The sequence below is a fragment of the Tasmannia lanceolata genome, unplaced genomic scaffold (assembly GCF_043159265.1).
Source record: "Tasmannia lanceolata isolate RefF3 unplaced genomic scaffold, GAP_Taslan_0.1 ptg000013l, whole genome shotgun sequence".
NCBI classification, from domain to species: domain Eukaryota; kingdom Viridiplantae; phylum Streptophyta; class Magnoliopsida; order Canellales; family Winteraceae; genus Tasmannia; species Tasmannia lanceolata.
Window position 1 is genome coordinate 1,476,938 of NW_027518690.1, and position 22,113 is coordinate 1,499,050.

The following is a 22,113-nucleotide window of genomic DNA, read 5'->3' on the forward strand; positions in this document are numbered from 1 at the left end:
ATTTAAAGATCTGTCAAGGGTCCAAAAAGCTCTTACAAATCAATTAAAAGGAAAAGACAAGCTACATTTGTGCAATTATTAATCATGGTTGTGTGGATAACATTTCCCTATAAAACTCTTATTTTTGGCATTTCCTACTATCTTCCTGTTCTTCTTTTCTCTTTAATCTCTATAATTTGTTATGTGGATTTTCTTGCTTTCTTTGATTGTTAGTAAAATTTCTTTAATTTGCCGTCTGAGCTTTGTTAATTGCTGTCAAATTTTTCTTCTTTTAATTTCTGTCATTGTGCAGTTATGATTCTTGTATGCGTCTTCGATCAGCGCCATCCCACACTGTATACAGTCTTGCTAAGCCTCGCCCAAGTGTTGTTGACATGGTATGCGTCTTCGATCAGCGCCATCCCACACTGTATACAGTCTTGCTAAGCCTCGCCCAAGTGTTGTTGACATGGCCTTTGGCAAATGGTACAATATAAATCCTTGATGATCTTCTTATCAATCAAGATACCCTCTACTTCTTTATCAGGATTAGCATACTTATGAAGTTCAAATTAGAATTATGATTCTTTAGTCTCGACTATCATTTTTTCATGTTTGATTTCTGATTCATCCCATGAAGAATCTTCGATGTACGTTTAATTTATAAGTTTAATTATAATGTTTCCAATCATAGTGTTTTCTTAAGGGATTAAGACTGATGCAATTCTTCAAGAAATAAAGGTGAAGTAGCTTAGTTATGATTTTGGGTCCCTTTTGGAATGACATCTACATTTGCATACTCAAAGTGTATTCTTCAATCTCTATCTGTACTTGGAAATGTAATCAAAACAATAGGCCTAGTTTTGTATTCCTTAACATTTGCTGACTTCAGTGGTTTCTATGTGCTTGCTTGCTTGCTTTTCCTCCCATGAAATTATCATCTTCAAAAGTAATAATATATTCTGCTTTGGGTCCTAGTTAAAATCTATACATGTTTTGGAACTCCGCGTTGATAATATCAATAAATCTGAATCTTTTTAATTTTTTGTTGCAAACAGGGAGGGTTATTTTCGAATCAGTGATTATAACGACTGTGTTGGTGATGAGCCTTACCCTCTACACATTCTGGGCGGCTAAGAAAGGCCATGATCTTCACTTCCTTTTTCCTTTCTTGTTTGGCACTCACATAGTGCTACTTGTTTATGGCGTGATCCAGGTAAACCTGTTTGTTTTTTTTACTTGCCTTTTCCCACCATTTCTCCATTTGGGTCTGTTTCCATTTTTTTCGGCATAACTTCAAATGGTGAGATGTTAATCAAATTTTGAGTCAAGGGTTTTTGTTTCTAATTTTGCAGACCTTTTTAGGATGGGAAATGATTGTGGTGATGATTTTTGGGGCATTATCTGTGACCCTATTCAGTGGCTATATTGTCTACCAGACTGACAACTTGATCAAGAGCTTTTCTATGATGAATACATACGGGATTCTATTTCTCTATGCACTGACATCAATGATCTTTGTCCTTATAATTACTCTTTTAGGAGACTAAGAAACAATTGAGGAGGAGGAAGATGAGAGAGACTCTTTTTAGGTGATGCTTCTTGCAATATGCTACAAGATGGTCGGAAAATTTTAAAAAGTAAATGACAAATAAATCAAGTAGAGGAGCCATGCAATCATTCAAAAGTATGTGTAGGATATGATATAGTTTCGGATAGAAGAAAATCAATGTAGTCTCAAGTAATGCAATACTATATTCTCAATAAATTCGTCTGTTTCTCTCTCATCCCCTGATTTAAAATATAGGTACTCTAATTTTACTAGCAAACCCTGAATTTGTGAGACAGGAATTATAAGCAATGGCTGACAGAAATCCAATGATATTGGTTCACGGGATGATGATTTCCACCACAGCCTGTGTCCCACACTGTTCAAGCAACATGCTTGTTTGACTAACTATTTTAACAGTACAAACATTCAAATTGGCTACAAGCCTAAAAGAGACATCACTTCATGCCTCCCTGGAAGAAATTAACTGGAAATCAATGAGCTTTTCTGTTGTAATCAAAAATCAAATGCAATGGATTAATCAATAATCCGCATTTAATGACGTTCATCGGCCAAAATTTCAAGGGTTTCCCAACAATCCTTAGCTACATGCTACTTCAACAGCAAGCTTTTTAGTCAGGCCAGGACAGATATCCTTACTGAAATTCTCTCCTGACAAAGCTATCGCACACTCGTTTTTGTTTAGACAAATCTGCAACAGTCAAGAATAACAGATTCAAATCAAAGAAGAAATTATCAAAATAGCTAAAACAGAAAGCATATTTCTCTATTATTCATTACTGTGATATACAAGTTATTAGGCTGATCTAAACTAAATTTCATGGGATTCATTCAACCACAGAAGCACATTAGCATGGCAAAACTATAAAGATAAAAAACCTTGTTGCCAACCCAATGCACACCTGGTAAGTGGGACACGTGATTGGGATCATCAACTTGTGGGCTAGTATATGGTGTTTTCATAATAGAATGTAAAGGAAATCAAGAGTTTTTATATGGTGTAAGCCTGTATAGTCCAGTATTTTTCAAAAAGCACAGTATGGCTTAAACCCTAGGATAATCCAAACCGTTCATTTGATGGACCACAACATAAATAGGGAGTGCCCATTCCATTGGATGATCCTAGCCCTACGATCTATAGATGGACGGCATATTATGGAAACCTGTATAGATCGGATGGTTAGGATTATCATATGGAAATGATTTTTGGGGCACAACGTATTATGGAAACCTGTATAGATCGGATGGTTAGGATTATCATATGGAAATGATTTTTGGGGCACAACGTATTTATGACGTGGCTCATAAAATGGACGGTTTGGATCATCCTATGGTGTAAGCGGTACAGTACTCTTTGAAAAATACTGGACAGTAAGGGCTTACACCATACAGAAATTCGGAAATCAAAATGATGATTTCTGGTTAAGAAGATCAATAGATGTGCAACTCTAGTCACCTTTTCGACTACTGATATGGAGTTTGGATGATCGCAGCTTCCCTTGACGTAAGACCCACAAGTTCCACTTGGGGTTCCAAAGCTTGCAAACTTAACAGAGGAAATGAGAGTGTTCTTGGGACAAATTAGATGGAGAATTGGTTTGGTTTCATCATTGTACTTGGTGTTTTTATCCCAAGTTTCAAAATCTGAAGTAGGGTAATCTTCTGAAACGAGACCACAAATGCTCGTCACAAGTCGCCGTGAGAATGAAATTTTAGTTGGATCTCCTCCCTTCTCTTCGAATATCACCAAAATATTTCCTGATGACCGAAACCATGATCGTGGAACATGATACCTGTGCCAAAAAACAAAAACAATGTAGACGTGTACATGCAGCTATAAGAACATAGAGGCATAGTTTCATACAAAGCATAATGGTTCTTGTTAACATAGTCGCATTGGTTTGACAGGATTGAGACTGAACAACAATAGTTTCAGTAAGTATTTTTTCTGGTTCTGTTGGTGGGATATCTAGTCCTCGTTTCGCTCTTAAGTTATGAATGCGATTAGGAGAAGAGAAATGGACAGGGCAAAAAAGGTAAACATATTTTCCCTAAGGCATTGTTTGGATTGCAAGATAACATTTCTGATGGAAAAATTTTCATGGGAATTTTTTTTTCTTTCCACGATTTAGAGAGAGATGGTATGATTATGGTTAATCTAGAGGGACATTATCATAAATTGAAGGTCCCACTAAATAAATATTGAATAGGATTGGTTTAGGTTATCTTTTATCGTGTGTAAAAAAAGTAGGAACTTTTTATAAATATTTTTCCTTTCCAAACTTTTCCATAAAATTCGTGCAATCCAAAAAGGCCTATGTTATTTCTTTTCTACTTTTTTGTTTACCATCTTTGAGTTGGTTCTCCACAGCCTGTGCTGCATTTGTTTGGGGTGAATTTGCCTCTGTAATTGCAAGTGGGAGGGCATTCATCATGTATGGAACTAGTTCTAGGCCAGTATCTTCCAATTGCTTCTCCATTCAGCCATGCTTGGCCTTTCCCCATGTGTATCATATCCAGTCCCACAGGATCATCCCCAGATGGAGGATCCACAACTGCCTGCAAAATTTCGAGTATCATAAAATTTATTTAGAGAACATTGGTGGGCATTCAGGTTGTCTTGAAAAAACATGGTTAATATCTGAGTTTTTAAAATGTTCAATGTAATGGCCATAGTGATCTTGATTACAGTTTTAAATTTCGGCCGAGCCCGAATTGTTTCGGTTTCAGCCAAGGCCGAAATGAAATTCACATGTAATACACCGAAATTTTGTAAATTTCAACTGAAAATTTTTACTGAATTTTACAAGATTTCGTCTGAAATTTCCACCGAAACCAAATATTTTGATTTTGGGGGTGGCCGAAACTAACACCGAAACCGATATTTAAATCCTTGATCTTCATAGGATTCTGAAATAGGCATGAAGTGCTGGATTGCTTCCCAAAGGAGAAAGTCCATTTAGAGATCTAGCTGTAAGCCGACAAATAATGCTAGTTCTTTCAATAATTTTTTTCTCCATCTTTTTGGAGCATGTAGTCAGATTTTCTTTTGGTATTTATGTTGAATTGTGTTGTCTTTACACCCTTGCTCAACATATTGGCCTAATTATTTAGGATGGGATATAGAGGGGAAATACCTTGTACCATGTTAGAGGCTGATTTTTTGGTGGATCTGATGTTGATATCCACTTAACATTATTCAAACCATCCATCTTGTAAATATTTAAATGCTCGCCCTCCAATCCGATCTGTAAAATACAGAAGAAAAAACATATTAAGCAGTCTTTAAGCTGCTCATTACTCATCTGTTGGCAAGGAAAAATGTGACAGCATGCAGGCTTTGAGGTTCAAAGTTTGTTTGTTTTTTTTTTTTTTTTTTTTGCTTTACTTTCTAAATAATGATATTCACTTTCTGTTTATACAATGCAAATCATTTTAAAACTTTATCCGAATAATCATCTTGCTTGAAGATTCCATGTCAATTTATTTAGCAAATCGCTTCTCTGAAATGATATATTTAAAGGTTAATATGATCTATTTAAAGGATTTATATGGTATTATATGAAAATGATAGAACTACCCTTGGTTAAGCAACTATTTACATTCTAAGAGTTAGAATGTTTCAATCTTGTAATACTTCCTACAGTCAATCCCAGTTCATCATCAATTTTCTGTGTAAGAAAGCATCTAGAACATCAATTGGATTTAACAACATGACATACTCAATACAAATGAAATACATAGTTTCACTCAAGTAAACCACACTACAAAATTCCTTGGCAGCAATAGTCAATCGCGTAAATATAAAATATATGAGAAGCCTTTCATGACTGACCATAAAAATTGGGATTTTATTAGATCAACACCACAAGTAGTATCACATATAGTTCCTTTTCAAGTGCAAAATCTAATTATGGTAGTACCTTTACATGCTAATCAAATCTCGGCCTAAATATAAGATCTAGGAATAAACCCATACAAAAAAAGAGATGGCAGATACATTACAAGAATAGTCGTGGATCCTGAATATAACATAAGCACATAAATTGAAGAGTATTTGATCAAGTGATTGACAAAAAGAGTATTTAAAGCAAACTGTAATGCAATGCCCAGTGACAGACAAAAATCCTGTATTACTGTAGGAAAAGGACTTTAGAGCACCCACATGCAAACTCTTTAACAAGCATGGTTTTAAATTCTGGTGAAATCTGAAATTTTGAGAATGGAATTGAAAGTACCTAAAATCGAAATTTTATATACTTACATTATTTTGTTGAAATTTAAGTGAAATTTACAAGATTTCCACCAAATTTTAAGATTTCCACTGAAATTTCCGAAATTTCTACCGAAATTATTTTCCCAAATTTTACATGATTTCGGCAGTGGCCGAAACCGAAATTTTAAACCTTGTTTACGAGGCAAGAGGATGTGCAATTACCTTATAAGTCCAAGTCTTTGAAGACAAGTCAAGGGTTCCATTGTTCAATCCAACAATTTTGACACTGGTTAGTCCTGCTCCTACCGATTCATAAAATGGTCCTGCATTCTAACGGAAGAAAAAACAACAGTCAAGAAAAAAAAACAAGTTCATCGTCATGTAAGGAAAAAACTTAAAATTTGGGCTAATGTAGCAACTAATTTGACTTAATGAAGCAACCACTCATTGTGATTCCTAGACTTATTTTAAGGGAATACCTGCTCCATTAGTAAAAACCATTTATACAGAAACTTTGAAATTGTTAACCTAAAATATGTTACATTGATGCATGTTAAGAACTCACGAATACAAAAGCCTAATTTTGAAAGATTGAGCCTTCTGAAATTTTGGTTCAGATGCCTCTTATACTTATAAAGTTATAATTAAACTCATGATGTTCTAAACATAGTTGCATAAAAGTTATAATTAAACTCATGATGTTCTAAACATAGTTGCATAATGTGTCTCAACGGGATGGAAAGTGCTCTTACGAGAAATTGAACATTGGTAGGGAAATTCATATTTTTTGTAAAATTTTATGGAACCGCACTTCTAATAGTGCGAACCACACTTCTCATCTATCAAGAAAGAAGAAAAAGAGATACTACTTTTCATTTTCTTCACTTTATTTCTTTTGGCCATCTATGGCTCTGGCATCTTATTTCTTTTTCTTTTCTTCCTCTATTCCTCCCTCACCCTCTATACTCACCTCTTTGCTATTTTTCTTTTATTGTGAGAGGAGTCCTCAACCATGACCTTGAAGGGCGGAGAAATGATGCATGCGTGATGAAGATGAAAAGGCAGTATCTGCCTTTCCTTCTTTTTCTTTTTGAAAAGATAATTAACACTTTATCAATCAAAAGCACACACGCACGCACACACAAAGAATAGAAGGGCAGAGACCGCCCCACAGCAAGGTCTTAAAAGACCCCTTTCTTGGCACGGATATATCATCAGCCACATCATTTCATTTGCTTCCCTAAAAGCTGTGAGCGAAAGAAATCTCCTTACTCCTACTAGTATCCACAATTTCACCAATGATATTGGCTAATCTACACAGGTTAGTGCTTTATGGGGTGCCCTCACAATTGCACTCTCCATGTCACCCTCCACTAACAAACTTCGTCGCAGCATATTAACAAATAACCACAAATGGTAAGAAGAGCCCTCAACTTCCTGTTGAGTGACTCTTTGATACCAATAGGACCCGAGTATGGTAAGAACACCTCTCCATTAGAACCCTAGTGCTCGAATCTAGGTCACAGTACCTCAAGAAGCACCCGTCAAATTTAACGTAATAATATTATCCCAAGGAGAAAGACATATACAGACCCTTTTAACCTTGATTGTTTTCCCTACCAACATTTCCTTCCATTACTGGAAAAATACCGTGCTAGTGCTCCCCAAATGTCCTTTCTAACTAAAGCCCAACTAGCAATAGAAACATGATCTCCAAGACAACCCAATTAAAATGCCTCAACTTAACATCCTTAAAATAATGAGAGGGTATTTACAATGAAAATAATCACTGTTTATTTTGAAATGATCTGTTTTATCTCAAGAAAATGAAAGCATTAGTTTCATAGAATCAGAAAGAAAAAAAAACTAAGAGAAGAGAAATAAAAATATTATCCGGAATACAACTAGATATGACCAAATAAAGTGACTTACTTGTAAGCCCACAGTCATGCTTAAAAGAGCAATTTCATTCTTCCCTGCCTTAAGAGGAATGGGACTTTCAAATTTGAACTTTGAATCTGAGCCATTTCCAGATGCACTGGCTATAAACAAATAAAGATAAGCAGGCTTGTAAGTTCATTCATTGGATAGAAGGATATTACAAAATTTTTGCAGATATGTACAATGGAATTAATTTGATATTCTTAACCTTGATGGAGCTGCAATTTCCTGTTATGGCTGCTATTGTCAAAGTCAAAATACAAAACTGCGCACATACGTGTGTGAGTATATGTAAATGCTAACTCTCGCCTTACTTAAAAAGGAGAGATTTTGTGGTGATCACACAATTGGGGACAATTAATGAAGGTGCGATGAGTATTAATGAGGACGAGACTTGAATTTTTCTTCTATAAGGGACAAGAGAATTTCTCAAAAGGTGAGATAGAAGAGTCTGAATCAGTTGAGATTGAGAACTAGAAGCTCTCGACATTTATGCGTGGGGTCCATGCCAAAATTTCCCCAACATCTTCGCAGAGCATATAGGCATATTTTGTGGAATGTTTGCTTGCCCTTACAAACCTCCAAGAACGGGTTCAGACGGTGGATTTCTTAAGGGAGAGACATATGATTATTGTTGATCATTGTGCTTTTTGCATTGAGGATGGAGAAACGGTCAATCACCTTTTACGCATTGTAAGATGGCGAGAGAGGTGTGGCGAAGTGTACTGGAGAGATTTGGTATTTCTAAGGTTTTCCCTATCGATCTCTTACAAGCTTTGGAGGGTTGGCAGTTTTCCCCTTGGCGAAAGAAAGGCAAGATATTATGGTAAATTCTTTTTTAGCAGTCAATTGGGTGTTATGGAAGGAAAGGAACGCAAGAATCTTCAAGGGATGTGCGGAAATCGCCGCCTATCTCTCTTCAAAGGTGATGATGCTCTCGGTTTCGTGGGCAAAATCTTTTCCAAGCTTCTATTTTATCTCCGCCTTTGAGTTGTGGAATGGATAGAGAGAAGTGTGTTCTTACTTTGAGAACAAACCTGCCTTTTTTCAAGATTGGGAGCCTCCTGATAGGGGTTTCCTCAAGTTTAATTTTGATGGCTCCAGTCTTAGTAACCCGGGCCCAGCCGGTATTGGGGGAGTTCTTAGGGATGAGGAGGGAGTACTAAGGTGGGCTTTTGCGGGTGCTATTGGTGTTGCCGACTCTAAAGAGGCGGAAGTGCATGTGGTTCATCAAGGCATTAAATTTATAGTGGGGGAAGATCTCAATCGTGTGGTGGTGGAAGGTGACTCCCTAAATGTGATCCGATGGCTATCTGGTACTCATAATTATCCTTGGCATTTTGCAGATTTTTTAAATGAGATTAAGGACATTGTAGGCAATGCTTCTATCTCATTCTGTCACGCCAGAAGATCGGCAAACCGAGTGGCGGATAATCTCGCCAGGAGAGGGGTCCTATTAGAATCTTTGGAACAATATAATTTTCTTCCTCCTTCACATTTGGTGCTCGCCTCTATTTGTATAACCTGGTACCCCTTGTCTTTGTGTACTTTCCTTGTAATTTATTGACAATCTCGGTCCTAAAGATTTCCCTCTCCACTCCAAACCCTAATTTTGTCCTCTAATCTTCTCTTCTATTTTCTCCTTTCCTTCCAATCTACAATTCTTTTATTATTCTTTTTTACTTTCATAAAAGGTAGAAACCGTAGCTTGTGGATATCAAAATAACATAATACTCCCAAGTTTCGGATATAATTAAAAATCTATCCACCAACTGTAGAACCTACGTGTGAGTGACACCATGTATGCAGAAATCCAGCTATTTAGATAAATGATAAGACATTAAAGATTAAGAACCTCCATATATGATATGTAATCATAGTTTATGTTTGTTGTATCCTAACCTCCATTGAAGAAGAGGGAAAGAAGAAAAGAGAAGAAGGGAAGAGGTTGAGAGAAGAGAAGAGAAGAGAGATTAGAATAGCTCTCCCTCTCATAATATATTATATGTGTGTGTGACTAGGGTTACATGTACAATGCGTAAAATGCCCCTAATTGGGTATGTAATTACACCGCTCTGTCTAACAGTTTATAATCAGCACATGCACACCAACTAAACATGCACTTAGTTTTATGTGCCATAAAAAGAAGCATCACAGTCCCAGTGAATGAATTTCAATAGAAAATGTTAACATGACTACAATTAGCAGGTGGGCCAGTACAAACGCAGACACAAAACAATGTAGATTGACAGATTTTACAGAACGTATAAAGTTGAACATATAAGAGTAATAAGAAAACTAGATGAACACCTTGAAGTTCTTGATTTACAAAAGCAAGGAGAGCATGCCCCTTTGATTCGACCATAAGGGTTGGATGTCTTCCTTCACTCAAAAACTTTTCTGTTTGGTCAACTTCTAAACTGCCAATTCATAAAAAAATTAAAATGTCGTCAGTATATAGGAGTGTCACTGACTCCAATTTATATAAAGATTGCTAAATATTTTACAAACTCTGTTCAAAATTTTCTATGTAGGCATTCTTACCTTGCTACAAAAAATGAAAATACCACTCAGATGTTTTATTTTTGAATGATGAAGAAAAGGTTTTAATAGGAAAAGCAAAAGAAAAACACGCCTTGACCGAGATGGACAAGGCAAGATAAAAAACAGAAAAAGCTACAAAAATCCAAATCAATCATGATCTGCAAATTTCTGAAAGCTGGAGGTTTTCATGGGGCCAACAAAACACAATTCAAATTATGTTGAACAAAGAGGGGTTGATCCCATAAACAACTATCTATATGTATCATGTGGGCACTATCCTAGAAACAACCATTTGATACAAATGGGTAGTAGCTCCAGTAAAATGTATGTTTATCAGTTAATGTTTTCAGTTTTCTTTTTTTTCTTTTTTCTTTTTTCTTTTTTTGAAATGGCAATATATTAAAAAGGAACCGAGATGGTCCACAAAGAGAAATAGAAGGAGAGGAAAAGAAAAAACAAGAAAAATAACAATTATGGCTGCATATAATCAAACCACTCCAAACCCAATCTAGTGATGCCTGCTTTGGCCAAAAAATCAGCTTCTCCATTAGCAGACCTTCTAATATGCACAATGGAGGCAGATGATCCCATCACCCAATCTGAGATCTCCTCAACCATGCTAAGAAACCGCCATGGAGGGGGAGCAGAACCCGAAATCCATCTCACAACCATCACCCAAACTGCACAAAAAGGAGGCAGTTTTCTTTTTTTCTTTTTTTCTTGAAATTTTTTCTAGCAAAATTTCCCAAAATAAGACATTTAAAAGGGCAAAACACTGAAATGTTCTCCTTAGAAGAAAAAACAAAATGTCCACCAGAACAGAATTTAGAACCATTCTTAAAACTGAAAAATTCTAGTGACTCAATTACTCTTGGGTCAACTCCGACCCAAACCTTCATTTAGTCCGGTTTGAGTTTCTTGCTTTCCACTAAAAGTTTTCTGTAAATTGACACAGATTTTGAGCCTTTTTTGGAGAAAATTCTTTCTATCAACTATGGTTTAGTTTTTATGAACAGCCAAAGTATTTTGGTTGACCATCAATAAACATTTTGAAAGCTAGATGAATTCATAGGAAAATCCTGTAGTGCAAAGGAATCTGAGTATGCAAATCTTACCAACCAAACCATTTAACATGAAATATGATCAAATACTTAATCCTGGCATATGCAGAAAAGAAGGGCTGGTTACATTATCAGGAACAAGAGCATCTTAAAATTTTGATCCATTTTGATCGACGCTTTCAAGTGTCATTTTTCTTTCACAAAATTTCCCATTGATCAGAAAAGCATCTAAGAAACAGAAAGAATGATACGACGCCTCAAAAAAAGAAAAAAGAAAAAGAAAGAATGATACGAAATCAACATAGAATGACACGAACCTTATTGTATACCACAGATAATCAGTAGAATCTTTGGTGGTATTTATATGATCTACCAAACTGTCCATAACAAAGTCAGCTCCTTGCCAAACCCCAGCTTTTTCCACATAGACATCCCACTGCAGATTTTTTGAGCCTCTATCCGCTGACATCATTGATGAGTGCAATTTCTCTGGTATCATTTCTATACTAGAAGTTTGGGATCCAACCTGGCGACAATTATGTTGAATGCGTGAAAAAATTATTTTACAGTAATTATAAAAACATGGAGAACCCTCGATTGGTTCTATTTCTATTATGGATGTGGAAATAAAATTCCAGTTTCTCGGCCATATATATATGGGAAAAGGGAATCTAAGAGTTTGCATAGGGAGCTTACCTATGTAAACTCCCCAAAAATATGGTACAGCCAACATCATAGGATGATCCAAACCATCCATTTGGATCGCCACAACGTAATTAGGTTGTAACCTCAAAAATCATTCCCATGGGATGATCCTAACCCTCTGACATATATATAAAGTGTAGCTACACATACGTGTAGCTAACTTAGCTACACCAACGGCTTAAAATACAGTGGGCCCCACATTGTTTGGGTGATGCAAACCATTCATTTGATGGGCCCTCATATAGATAGGGTGTGCCCAAAAAATCAGCTCTATAGGATCATCCCAACCCTACGATTAGTGGAGGCAAAAATGGACGCGTAAAAACCTTCACAAATCTGTCCATTTTTGCCTCCACAGTTTGAAGGGTGGGGATGATCCTATGGAGCTGGTTTTTTGGGCACACTCTATCAATGTGAGGGTCTATCAAATGAATGGTTTGGATCAGCCAAACAATGTGGGCCCACTGTATTTTAAGCCGTTGGTGTAGGTAAGTTAGCTACACGTATGTGTAGCTTCACTTAACTCATATATATATATATATATATATATATATAATTTGATTTTGTTATAAGCATACCATATCACATTTTACATAAATGTAAAAGAAAATGGATTAAAAGGCATATGAAAGTGAAAAACACCTTTGCAGTATTGTATGCAACATTCTTGCAGTCTGGAAGAATACTAACTGACCAAGCTGGAAGGTTATATGAAATATTTTGAAAAACTACAACTTTGTCATTTTCCTCATCCATGTTAGCAATGAATGCCGCACATGCTCCTTTAGAATCTGCATATTTATGGGCCTGCAAAACCATTAAGGTTAAGTGAATATTTATACACTCTGCCAAAATACAATTCAGAAACAGATGCTGATAATTATTTCTACAAGTCCTTAGACACTAGACTACAGTTGGAGCTCTTATATTTTATATTCCCTGTGGCATCATTTTATATAACATATCAGAGAATATTAAGTATTACAAAATAAGTCTATCACCTCCGCTCCTATTTTGTCTCAAAAACACTTAATTTCCCTTCTGATTACATATGCACGGATATTTCCTTTCGATTGTTTATAACAGGCATTTTATCCGTGTTTCGAGCAATCTGGGCCAGATGGATGGATGTAACCAGTGTTTTGTTGACAATAATAATTATGAAATTTTCTATAATCAGAAATTCTCTAGAAATAAGGAAGCAGAAAGTTTCCGTTAATTCGCCTCCATGCTTGTGCCTGTGACAATCGTGAAGGCTTGACTCAGAAAGGAGATCATCTATACTCAAATCAGGTTTGGATATACGATAATGATGATCAAAACTGAAACTATTTCTAACAGTTCAAACCCGAATCATAAGGTCGATATATCACTTTCTCCTATGTTGTGCCTACATATAGTATTGTAAATTTTATGTACTTTGAACAACATTTTCTAAGACGATGCTCTCTTATATCTTATATCACTTATCACTGGATTTTTCTATTAAACATTAGAAATAAGAGATTATAAATTAGCAACGCGGTTCCTGGTCTGAGCATAGGATATAAGAGATTATAAATTTATGGACCACTAACTATGAGAGCCCAAATGCATATGATTATTGAAAATGAATAATGCATACATATAGTATGCATATTAAAAAAATCAGATGAAATCTAGTTGGGAGATCAGACTGCACACAAGCATAAGAAAAAAGGAGATGCATATTTGGTCCTCCAGTCAGTTGTAAGTTCGTTTATTTTTTATTTAAATAATAGGGAATGTGAATTAAGTAATACATTAAAAGGAAAAAGGAGATGAAGCAACCGAGCCAAAAATGAAGTGAGAGACTGGCATATTTGGCATAAGCAATAGTTCAAAAGGCTTTTAAAAAATTAAAATATGAAGAAAAAGTGAAAAAATAGGGAGTAATTAGGAAAAGTAAAATATAAGAACAAGAAACATTAAAAATGATAAGTATCATCGTTCATTGGTTATACAAAAAAAACATTAATTTCAACATCCATCATGAGTTCAGGAATCATGACATCACCCATTTATCAAAGATATTGAAAACATGCAACAATAGAAGCATTATTATCAAATGTTGATATAATGATTTAGGCATAACTCATCAAAAACAGTCATGGATAAAACTTAACTCTCAAATAAAATATTAACAAATTGAAACACTAGCAAGTTTTCTTCTTCTTTTTTCGAAGTGAACACTAGCAAGTTTACAAGTGAAAAGTGAATTCACATAAAGGTATTGATGTAGGATGGCCGGTGAAAACAAAATCTTAACGGAATCCTAGCGCAAATAGGACTCAAGGAGGTAGGTAGGATTTGGTATTTGGGTGAATAGTGAACCCTAACTAAAAAGAATCACTAGCATTTTTAATTAAAAAAACTTAACTTAAAAAAAGATTAGCACTATTCGTGTGGACCCCTCGTGGATTGGACCCCACTTATTCTCGGATGGTAGTGGAACTAATCCAGCCACTTAACGGTTTCAGTTTAAGCCTGCATATATAAACCTTTAAATGTCTTGGCTCTACATCACGTATGAATTTACTTTGTGTTTTGGGTTTCAAATACATGAGATTCGTGTGATCATGATAATCGCATCAATCAAAAAGATTAATGCATGGAACCATTTAGTCATACGACAATATTATCATGGAAAAGCCGTAATAATCATTGTATAATGTTAACATTCAAAAAAAAAAAAAAAACAGTCAGTGTGTAATGTTCATGAAGGAGACAAATTTTTTAACAGCCATTGCATGATGTTAATTGTTTATTGGAGTACATTATTTTTTAGTTCATAGTAACTTTATTTATACATTGTGTATTTATTTCTCTATTTGACTATTTATTATGCTTGGTAAATTATTTATTTACTGTAAAGTGTAAACAAATGCCCTTGTTTCTGGAATTCGGCGGTCCAACATGTGAAACACTCAAAGACAGTTTAACACTTGGCACTCGGCCACATGTACATATAGCAGCATCAATTTCAAAAGAATGGTAAAGAAATTAGGTATTTCACTTCATCCTTATTAAAAATTATATCTGAAAAACAATCTAACCAGTGAAATTATGTATTTGAATGAAGTGATCACAAATGCCTAATCCAATTAAGAACTAAAATGTATTGAAGAAACCTATGTACCATGCAATAGCACACACATTATGAATAGAATAACATTCAGCAGATATTCTAACGCCTGAAATTATGAAAATATATTAGTTCGTATTTGCAAAGAAATATTCAGGTATCTTAATTCAAAATATATCATAAACAATCTAGAAGGTTAAAAGCTTGAAGGTCGCAAGGGGGAAGAGTTTCACCTCCTGAAGAGGACCAAGGGACAAAAGGGTTGGCTCACCATGTAGCAATGCATGCTCACATAGTTTTATAGCTTTATGTAATTCCTTAAGGTGACTCCATTTTGGAAGCCTTGCTAATCCTGGAAATCCATTTCAGGGAACAGTATAAACACTAAAAAATATAATAAATCTCATCAGATCCTTCCATCTTTTATTAAACAGTTATGTACTTTATTGATACAAAGAGGCGGTGTACAATTTCAAATTTGAATATAGCAAAAATAGCATACCATATTCATCAATAGGTGCATCGTAGTCATAGCTTGTTGTGATGAATGGTCCCCCTGCCGTGCGGCCAAAATTTGTTCCGCCATGATACTAAATAAAAGCAAACCAACCATTTTTTTAGCACAAGTGAACAAACACAAATGACATGCCACTTCTTAAACTTTGAATTGTCAAGGATTCTAATTTCGGTTTCGGTTTTGGTAGAGACCGAAACCATTTTTACTTTTAAATTTCGGTCATTTCAGCCAAAATATCGGCTGAGGTGACCCAATTTCAGCCAAAATCTATGCCAAAATCCCAAATTTCAAAATTTCTGTCCCAATCGAAATCCGAGATTTTGGACCAAAATTTCGGATTTCGGTCGAAATTTGAAACCATGTGCATTATACAGAATTTTTTTCCCAAGTCTGAGAAAAAAATATTCACACTACCATGTAATAATTTTGAAGGCTACCGCCTTTCTGAAAAAAGCGAGCGACAGAGAAGGCAACATCTTCAGGTGGCCTGTGAGGATTTCTGGCTCCAAATGTTTTAAACCTGAAAGAAATAGATTAAAGATGATTATTTCATATTTAGATTATTTATTTTGCGGTATTAAACAGCACGTCTATATTGTGCAACCAACAAGTCTTCTCAAATCGAAAACATCAACCTATGAAAAGTCCAAAGCTAACAGAAACTGTAGCTGAAAAAGGAAATATGAAGATTTACCATCCAGGCCAGTTCTCAGTCCAGATTTTTGGTTTGTTCACAGAATTGGGTGTGAATTGATCACAGTAAAATGAATTACAGGTATTGATCTGAAAATGCAGTAACATAAAACATCATTCTCTGATTTTGAATTACAAGTGGAATAAATGGTTCTACAAACATATTCAATATACTAAATAAACAGAACAATTATATATCTCTACTGCACAAATAAATCAGTTATAAAAAAATGATGTGCTGTATGTGATCATATCCTCACCACAGGATCAGGAGCATCATATTGTTGGCACATTATCCAAGGAACCCCTATATCTTGAGAAACAGCCATTTTTGCAGCCCACATTGCATATGGCTTCCCCCCATCTCCATAAACTCTTTCGATGTCTCCATATTCATTTTCTACCTATGAAAAAACAAAATATTGCACAATAAAAATGACAACTCCACTGCACTTAAAAACAGATAATAAAAGAAAGTTACTGGCCGTACTACATTCAAAAAGACAGTCAAGAACATGGAAATCTATAATATGTATTAAACATGAAGCTTAAGTGGCATGATGTCACCTTAGGTCATAACTAATAAATGGGTATCCACCAGTAATGATATTGGCACTCCAATGCTAACAGTGCCCATGAATGATATTGACACCCTTACATGATATTGGCACCCTAATGATAATACGGGCCAGTTGAATTGAAGTTACCTGAGCCAAGATGATAGGGCCTCCCTGTGATGCAAAAAACTTTTCTTGCCTCATCAAGTTCACTATAAATGTCGTGAAATTCTTCATGTGAACCTATATGCCAGGAGCAGGTCAGTTAAAAAGAGCCAATCCAAATTTCAATTGGAAAAAAGTCATCCCACTGCAATATTTAACCAGTGGCCTTTTCAAGGCTTGTGCTTGATCATAGTTTTATGAATTTAATATACATAGAACTTCAGAGAAATCAATAAAACCATGCTCATTTGCCAAACCTTGAACGGTTCGTTATCCGTTCTGAAGACTGTGCCGGGCACGTAATGCAGCCATACTGGAACCCCACTGAAATTCCATAACTTGTAATCAAGATAGATTTCACACTACCACAAACAGAGATTAGAATAGGGGAGTAGTGCTTTGAAAATACTTATGCATGTAAAACCCTAGACTCGACAGATTCAAAAAAATTTAAAATTAATAGATTTTAACTAAGCAACACTGTGGAATAGGGATAAAATGAACAGACCCGAAATTCCATTCAGCCGCGACAAATGGACCAATGCGCAGAATCAGATACAGCCCAGCCTGCTGAACAATTTTCACAAATTTGACCAGATCGTAGCGCCCTCCGAAATAATACTGCAGTACCCAAATATAAATCGAGAGAAACTCTATAAGGAAAAAACGGTAATGCTTATCAATACTTTTCTCTTAATTTTAGAGATGCTTCTCAGACAAACTAACTCACATTGCCCGGAGAGAGTTCATGACCATTCCAGAAAACATAGGTTTCGATTACATCGATGCCTCCTTCCTTTGCAGTGGCGATGAGGCCAGGCCACATCTATTCGCAGCGCATTCCAAAGAGGAAAAGCATCCATAAGAACAATGAGATAAATTTGAATTCAATTCTCCAAGAAAAAAAGAACCCGGAAGCACAATAAGAGAAACATGCATTCTACCCACATCCTATTTCAAGAAGAGAAGAAAAAGTGAAAAACCAAGACGAACAATATGGAAACTATGCATTCCATTCACAAACCATTCCAAGAAAAAAATAATCAAGAAGCAGAGAAAGAGAAACCTGCATTTTGTTGAGGTTAAAATCCAACATCCAATAAGAAGTTAACACGTGGCAGTAGGAGATTTAAAGGCTAGTTAAGGGTAAAAGGGTAATTTCATGGAAACCCTAAAAACCAACCTTACCGGCAGGAAAAACTTAGCGTTTTTTATTCCATTGAACTCGCCCAATCAGGCAAGACTACTTGAAAGGCAAGATTCCTTCAATGCATTGGACTCTAGTCTATAAAAGGGAAACCAAACTTCAAGGTACGTAAGTAACACACAAGTCACATCACTCTCTCTTCCTCACTCAGCTCAGCTCATATTGTTTCCCTATTTGACTTGGAGAGCACACCCCCCCCCCAAAAAAAAAAAAAAAATCCCACCCCACCCACTATTGGAGTCCAACTTCGGCCCTCTCTCCAACATGTTTTCTTTGAGCACAGGCCATCTTTAGGACCCATCTTAGTGCGGGAACACTTTTGAAAGCCAGTTCATCAACGGCAACACATTCTATCCACGTCTCATTACGAGAAAAGAAGAAAACCCAGAAGAACAATAACGAAATTGTGCATTCCAGAAGAACAATAAGGAAAATGTGATATTACAAATCCGAATCGGTTCACAACGTGACTGATCTTCTTAGAGGGAAGATCAGCCTCCTCTTGACCCACTTCGAGGGAAGGGTCAGTCCTCCTTTGTGCACAAAGACACACTTTCTAGAACAAGTTTCTTCATTGATTAAAAAAAAGGTGCTTACATGTTACTTATAGACAACCTACTTGACCACTTCCTCTAAAACTCTTGCCCAAGCCAATCTAGATAACCCTTATCTCTAACACTCCTATCCATACCAAACAACTAGAGAGAAAATAACACAAAATATAAACTAATTTATTTTACCTAAGTGGGACCCATCTAGGAACGTAACATTCCACCCAGCTTGAAATCAACATTGTCCTCAAATCTTATTGGGCATCATCTTGTTGAAAACATAGTTGACATTAGCCGCCTTTCATGTTCTTCAAAAATAGTGGTATTATCATTTGAACCCCACCTTCAAAATCAGTTGTGATCCAAATTGGAAAGAAATACTATTTTTCATGGAGCCGCATCAAAATGACAAAATGATCGAATAGTTGAACAAAATTAATATGCTCTTCGGTAATGTGTTCAACTAACCCATCCTTGTCGCCATCAATTCTTGCACTTTTCTCTACCCGAACATCAACATTTTTAAGATTCTACTTTTCTTCATATTTGCACATTTCCTCGATCGTTGTGTTGATTTTGTTCCAGCCTTTTGCAAACTGGTGATGCCTATCCATCAATTCCAAAAAAAAAAAGTGCTTTGATCTTTCAAAAATCATCATGTACAGAATCCAAAATCTCTCATGATGCTGCCATGAAGCAGGATTGATTGCTCTGATACCAATTGTTATGAACATGTATCGGTTTGCAACGTGATTGATCTTCTTAGAGGGAGGATCACCATCTTGACCCACCTTGAAGGAAGGATCAGTCCTCCTTTGTGCACAACGACACACTTTCTGAACAAGTTTCTTCATTGATTTTTAAAAAAAAAACTACTTAGATGTTATTTATAGAAAACCCACTTGACCACTTCGTCTAAAATTCCTACCCAAGCCAATCTAGATAACCCTTATCTCTAACACTCCTATCCATATCAAACAACTAGAGGGAAAAAAACCACAAAATATAAACTAATTTATTCTACCTATGTGGCACCCAACTAGGCACATAACATGTGCATTCCATTCACATCCCATTCCAACAAACGAAAATTAAAAAAAAAACCAAAAAAACAATTAGAGAAACAGGCATTCTATTACAATAAGAGAAATGTGCAGTCTATTGGCACCCCATTCCAAGAAAAAAAAACCCAGAAGAACCCATAAGATAAGTGTGCATTCTATTCACAACTCATTCCAATAAAAGACGAAAACCCCCAAGAAAAAACAATAAGAGAAATGTGCATTTCCCATTGAATATTGCATTAAGAGAGACAAAAGAAAAGAGTATGGAGACTTACTGCAGGGACACTGCGAGGGTAATGAATGGAAGCAGAAATAAGAAGCTTCCTTTGGCCATCAATGATGAGAGAGCGGTGATCATATGTAACATTAGAGGCCAAAGAAAAAGAAGGGAAACAGAGGAAGAAGAAGAAGAAGAAGAGCAGAGAAAAGGGGAGTGGAAATATCATTTCTAATGCCCTTTGATAAGTCTAAAACTAAGGAATGTGGTATAGCTGTATATAATGTTGTTCAAAGCTTGCAGGTGAGGTAAGCAGCAGACAAAAGCACGAGCCAATCCCCTCGGTAAGACGGTAACAACTAACAAATACGCAGATTTCATTTTCTTGTGGGGTATGGAGAAATGATATTTCCACTCCCCCAATCCAAGCATTTCCACCGCTTTTGTTTGTCCTTTTTCTTGCAAATGACTTCATTTTCAGGAAAAGACAAACTGAGAGAGGGTGGAAATGGTAGTAAAAAGTGCGGGAAAATGGGGTGGATTGGTGTTTGGTAATGGTTGGAACAAAACAGAGGGCGTGAAAATGCGTGCTATTGGGTAGAGTGAGAATAGAAAAACTAACTTGGATTGGATTGGATTGGAGAAACATGTCAAGGTAGAGACTCGTTTTAGTGTTTGGGGGCATGTGAGGATCAGGGAGGAGTGATGGACCCCACACAAACGGATAGCCTCATCTCTATGCTTTTGAGGGGGATTAATTTATGGTTTTTCTACTTCACTGAACGGTGGTTGTCATGTTTCACATGATATTTTTTTTTAAATGACTTGCAAATTTTATTGAGAAAGGACTGAGATGGTAAAGATACAAGAGAGGAAGAGATGCAAACAAGGAATAAGAGTCGCAATGATACAAAACATTACACATTACGGAGGGAGAGAATCGAAGAGAGCTAATGCCTCTTTCGACACCTCCATTCTCCCCAAATAATCCGTCATCTCGTTAGTTGATCTCCGTACATGCTTGAATGATAGAGAAATCAATTTAGAATAGTTCTCTATCTCATCAAAAAATCTATGGAACCTCCAAGGATTCTTTCTAAGACCTTGCAGTCATCTTATAACATTTGAGAGTAATGGTAGGAAAACCGAGAGTAGGACCTAAAAGGGGACCGAACAAATGATTTCACCCCAAAACATTAGAAGGGACGTGAGCCATCCCTTAATTTAGGGGAATCATAAAAAAGTAAAATTTTATGACCACATGGCATGTTCTCATTGCAGGTCCCTTGCTAGGTGGTATTCTCGGTCTCCGTATCATTTTCCAACATTTAAAGAGTCCTTCAATAATCACTTTATCAGCATCTTTTTTCGTAAGAAATTTTATTCCTTTATGGACTGCTCGAACCTCGGCTTCCAATGCATTAGCAATCCCGATCGGATCCGCATAAGCCCTAGCAACATTACCATCCTCATCTCTAAGAACCCCGCCCTATCCCAGCCGGTCCCAGATTGCCAAAGCTAGAGCCTTCAAAGTTAAGTTTAAAATAACCTAAAGGTGAGGTCCCAAGACTGGACCACCTTTGGCTTAGTGCTTAATTTGAGAGAGAGATGATATTAGTACCCCCTTAATTTGATAATGGCACTCCTATGTCCTATCTTCAGTACATTAGCACCCCTGGGTTTTCTTAGTCGCCATCAGGGTCAATCGTAAAGTTCAATTTTTAGGTGCATCATAAATGTGAAATCGAGACAGTTGATCTTATAGTAATTATCATGAGCCGACCTACATGGTCTTAGTCCCAATTACATGCATCCACATGGCACACATGAGGCCCAAAGAAGTCAGTGTTAGACAACCACCATCTTTTAGCTTTCTTCTTTGGGTATAGCAACCATTAAAGAAGTGGGGATTGGGCATGTAGCTCAATGAGGCTTTGTTTATGATAATATCCCTCTAAATTAACCATAATCATAACATTCACTGCTAAAATGTAGAAAGAAAAACAGTTCTGGTCAGAAAAGT

General features: G+C 36.2%; 2 protein-coding genes across 3 annotated transcripts; one reads left to right on the forward strand and one right to left on the reverse strand.

Annotated features, from left to right (window-relative positions):
• Window positions 1-153: 153 nt before the first annotated feature.
• Window positions 154-1,751, forward strand: LOC143889445 (protein LIFEGUARD 4-like). Of its 2 annotated transcripts, XM_077393654.1 has the most exons (4): window positions 154-208; window positions 293-465; window positions 1,038-1,195; window positions 1,335-1,749. In XM_077393654.1, exons 2-4 carry the CDS (start codon window positions 306-308, stop codon window positions 1,527-1,529), a joined length of 513 nt encoding a protein of 170 aa, XP_077249769.1. In that variant the 5' UTR covers window positions 154-208; window positions 293-305; the 3' UTR covers window positions 1,530-1,749. The 2 variants fall into 2 exon arrangements, with proteins under 2 accessions (XP_077249769.1, XP_077249770.1); XM_077393655.1 differs by lacking the exon at window positions 154-208 and having other exon boundaries at window positions 230-465; window positions 1,335-1,751.
• LOC143889444 (beta-galactosidase 3-like) lies at window positions 1,712-20,375 on the reverse strand. Its single transcript, XM_077393653.1, has 19 exons — window positions 20,149-20,375; window positions 17,782-17,877; window positions 17,560-17,672; window positions 17,309-17,375; window positions 17,037-17,129; window positions 16,590-16,733; window positions 16,331-16,419; window positions 16,051-16,156; window positions 15,622-15,709; window positions 15,353-15,471; window positions 12,659-12,823; window positions 11,629-11,837; window positions 10,017-10,126; window positions 7,698-7,807; window positions 5,988-6,095; window positions 4,687-4,797; window positions 3,897-4,108; window positions 3,006-3,342; window positions 1,712-2,240 (listed from the first exon to the last, which is right to left on the reverse strand). Exons 1-19 carry the CDS (start codon window positions 20,317-20,319, stop codon window positions 2,130-2,132), a joined length of 2,559 nt encoding a protein of 852 aa, XP_077249768.1. The 5' UTR covers window positions 20,320-20,375; the 3' UTR covers window positions 1,712-2,129.
• Window positions 20,376-22,113: the final 1,738 nt, after the last annotated feature.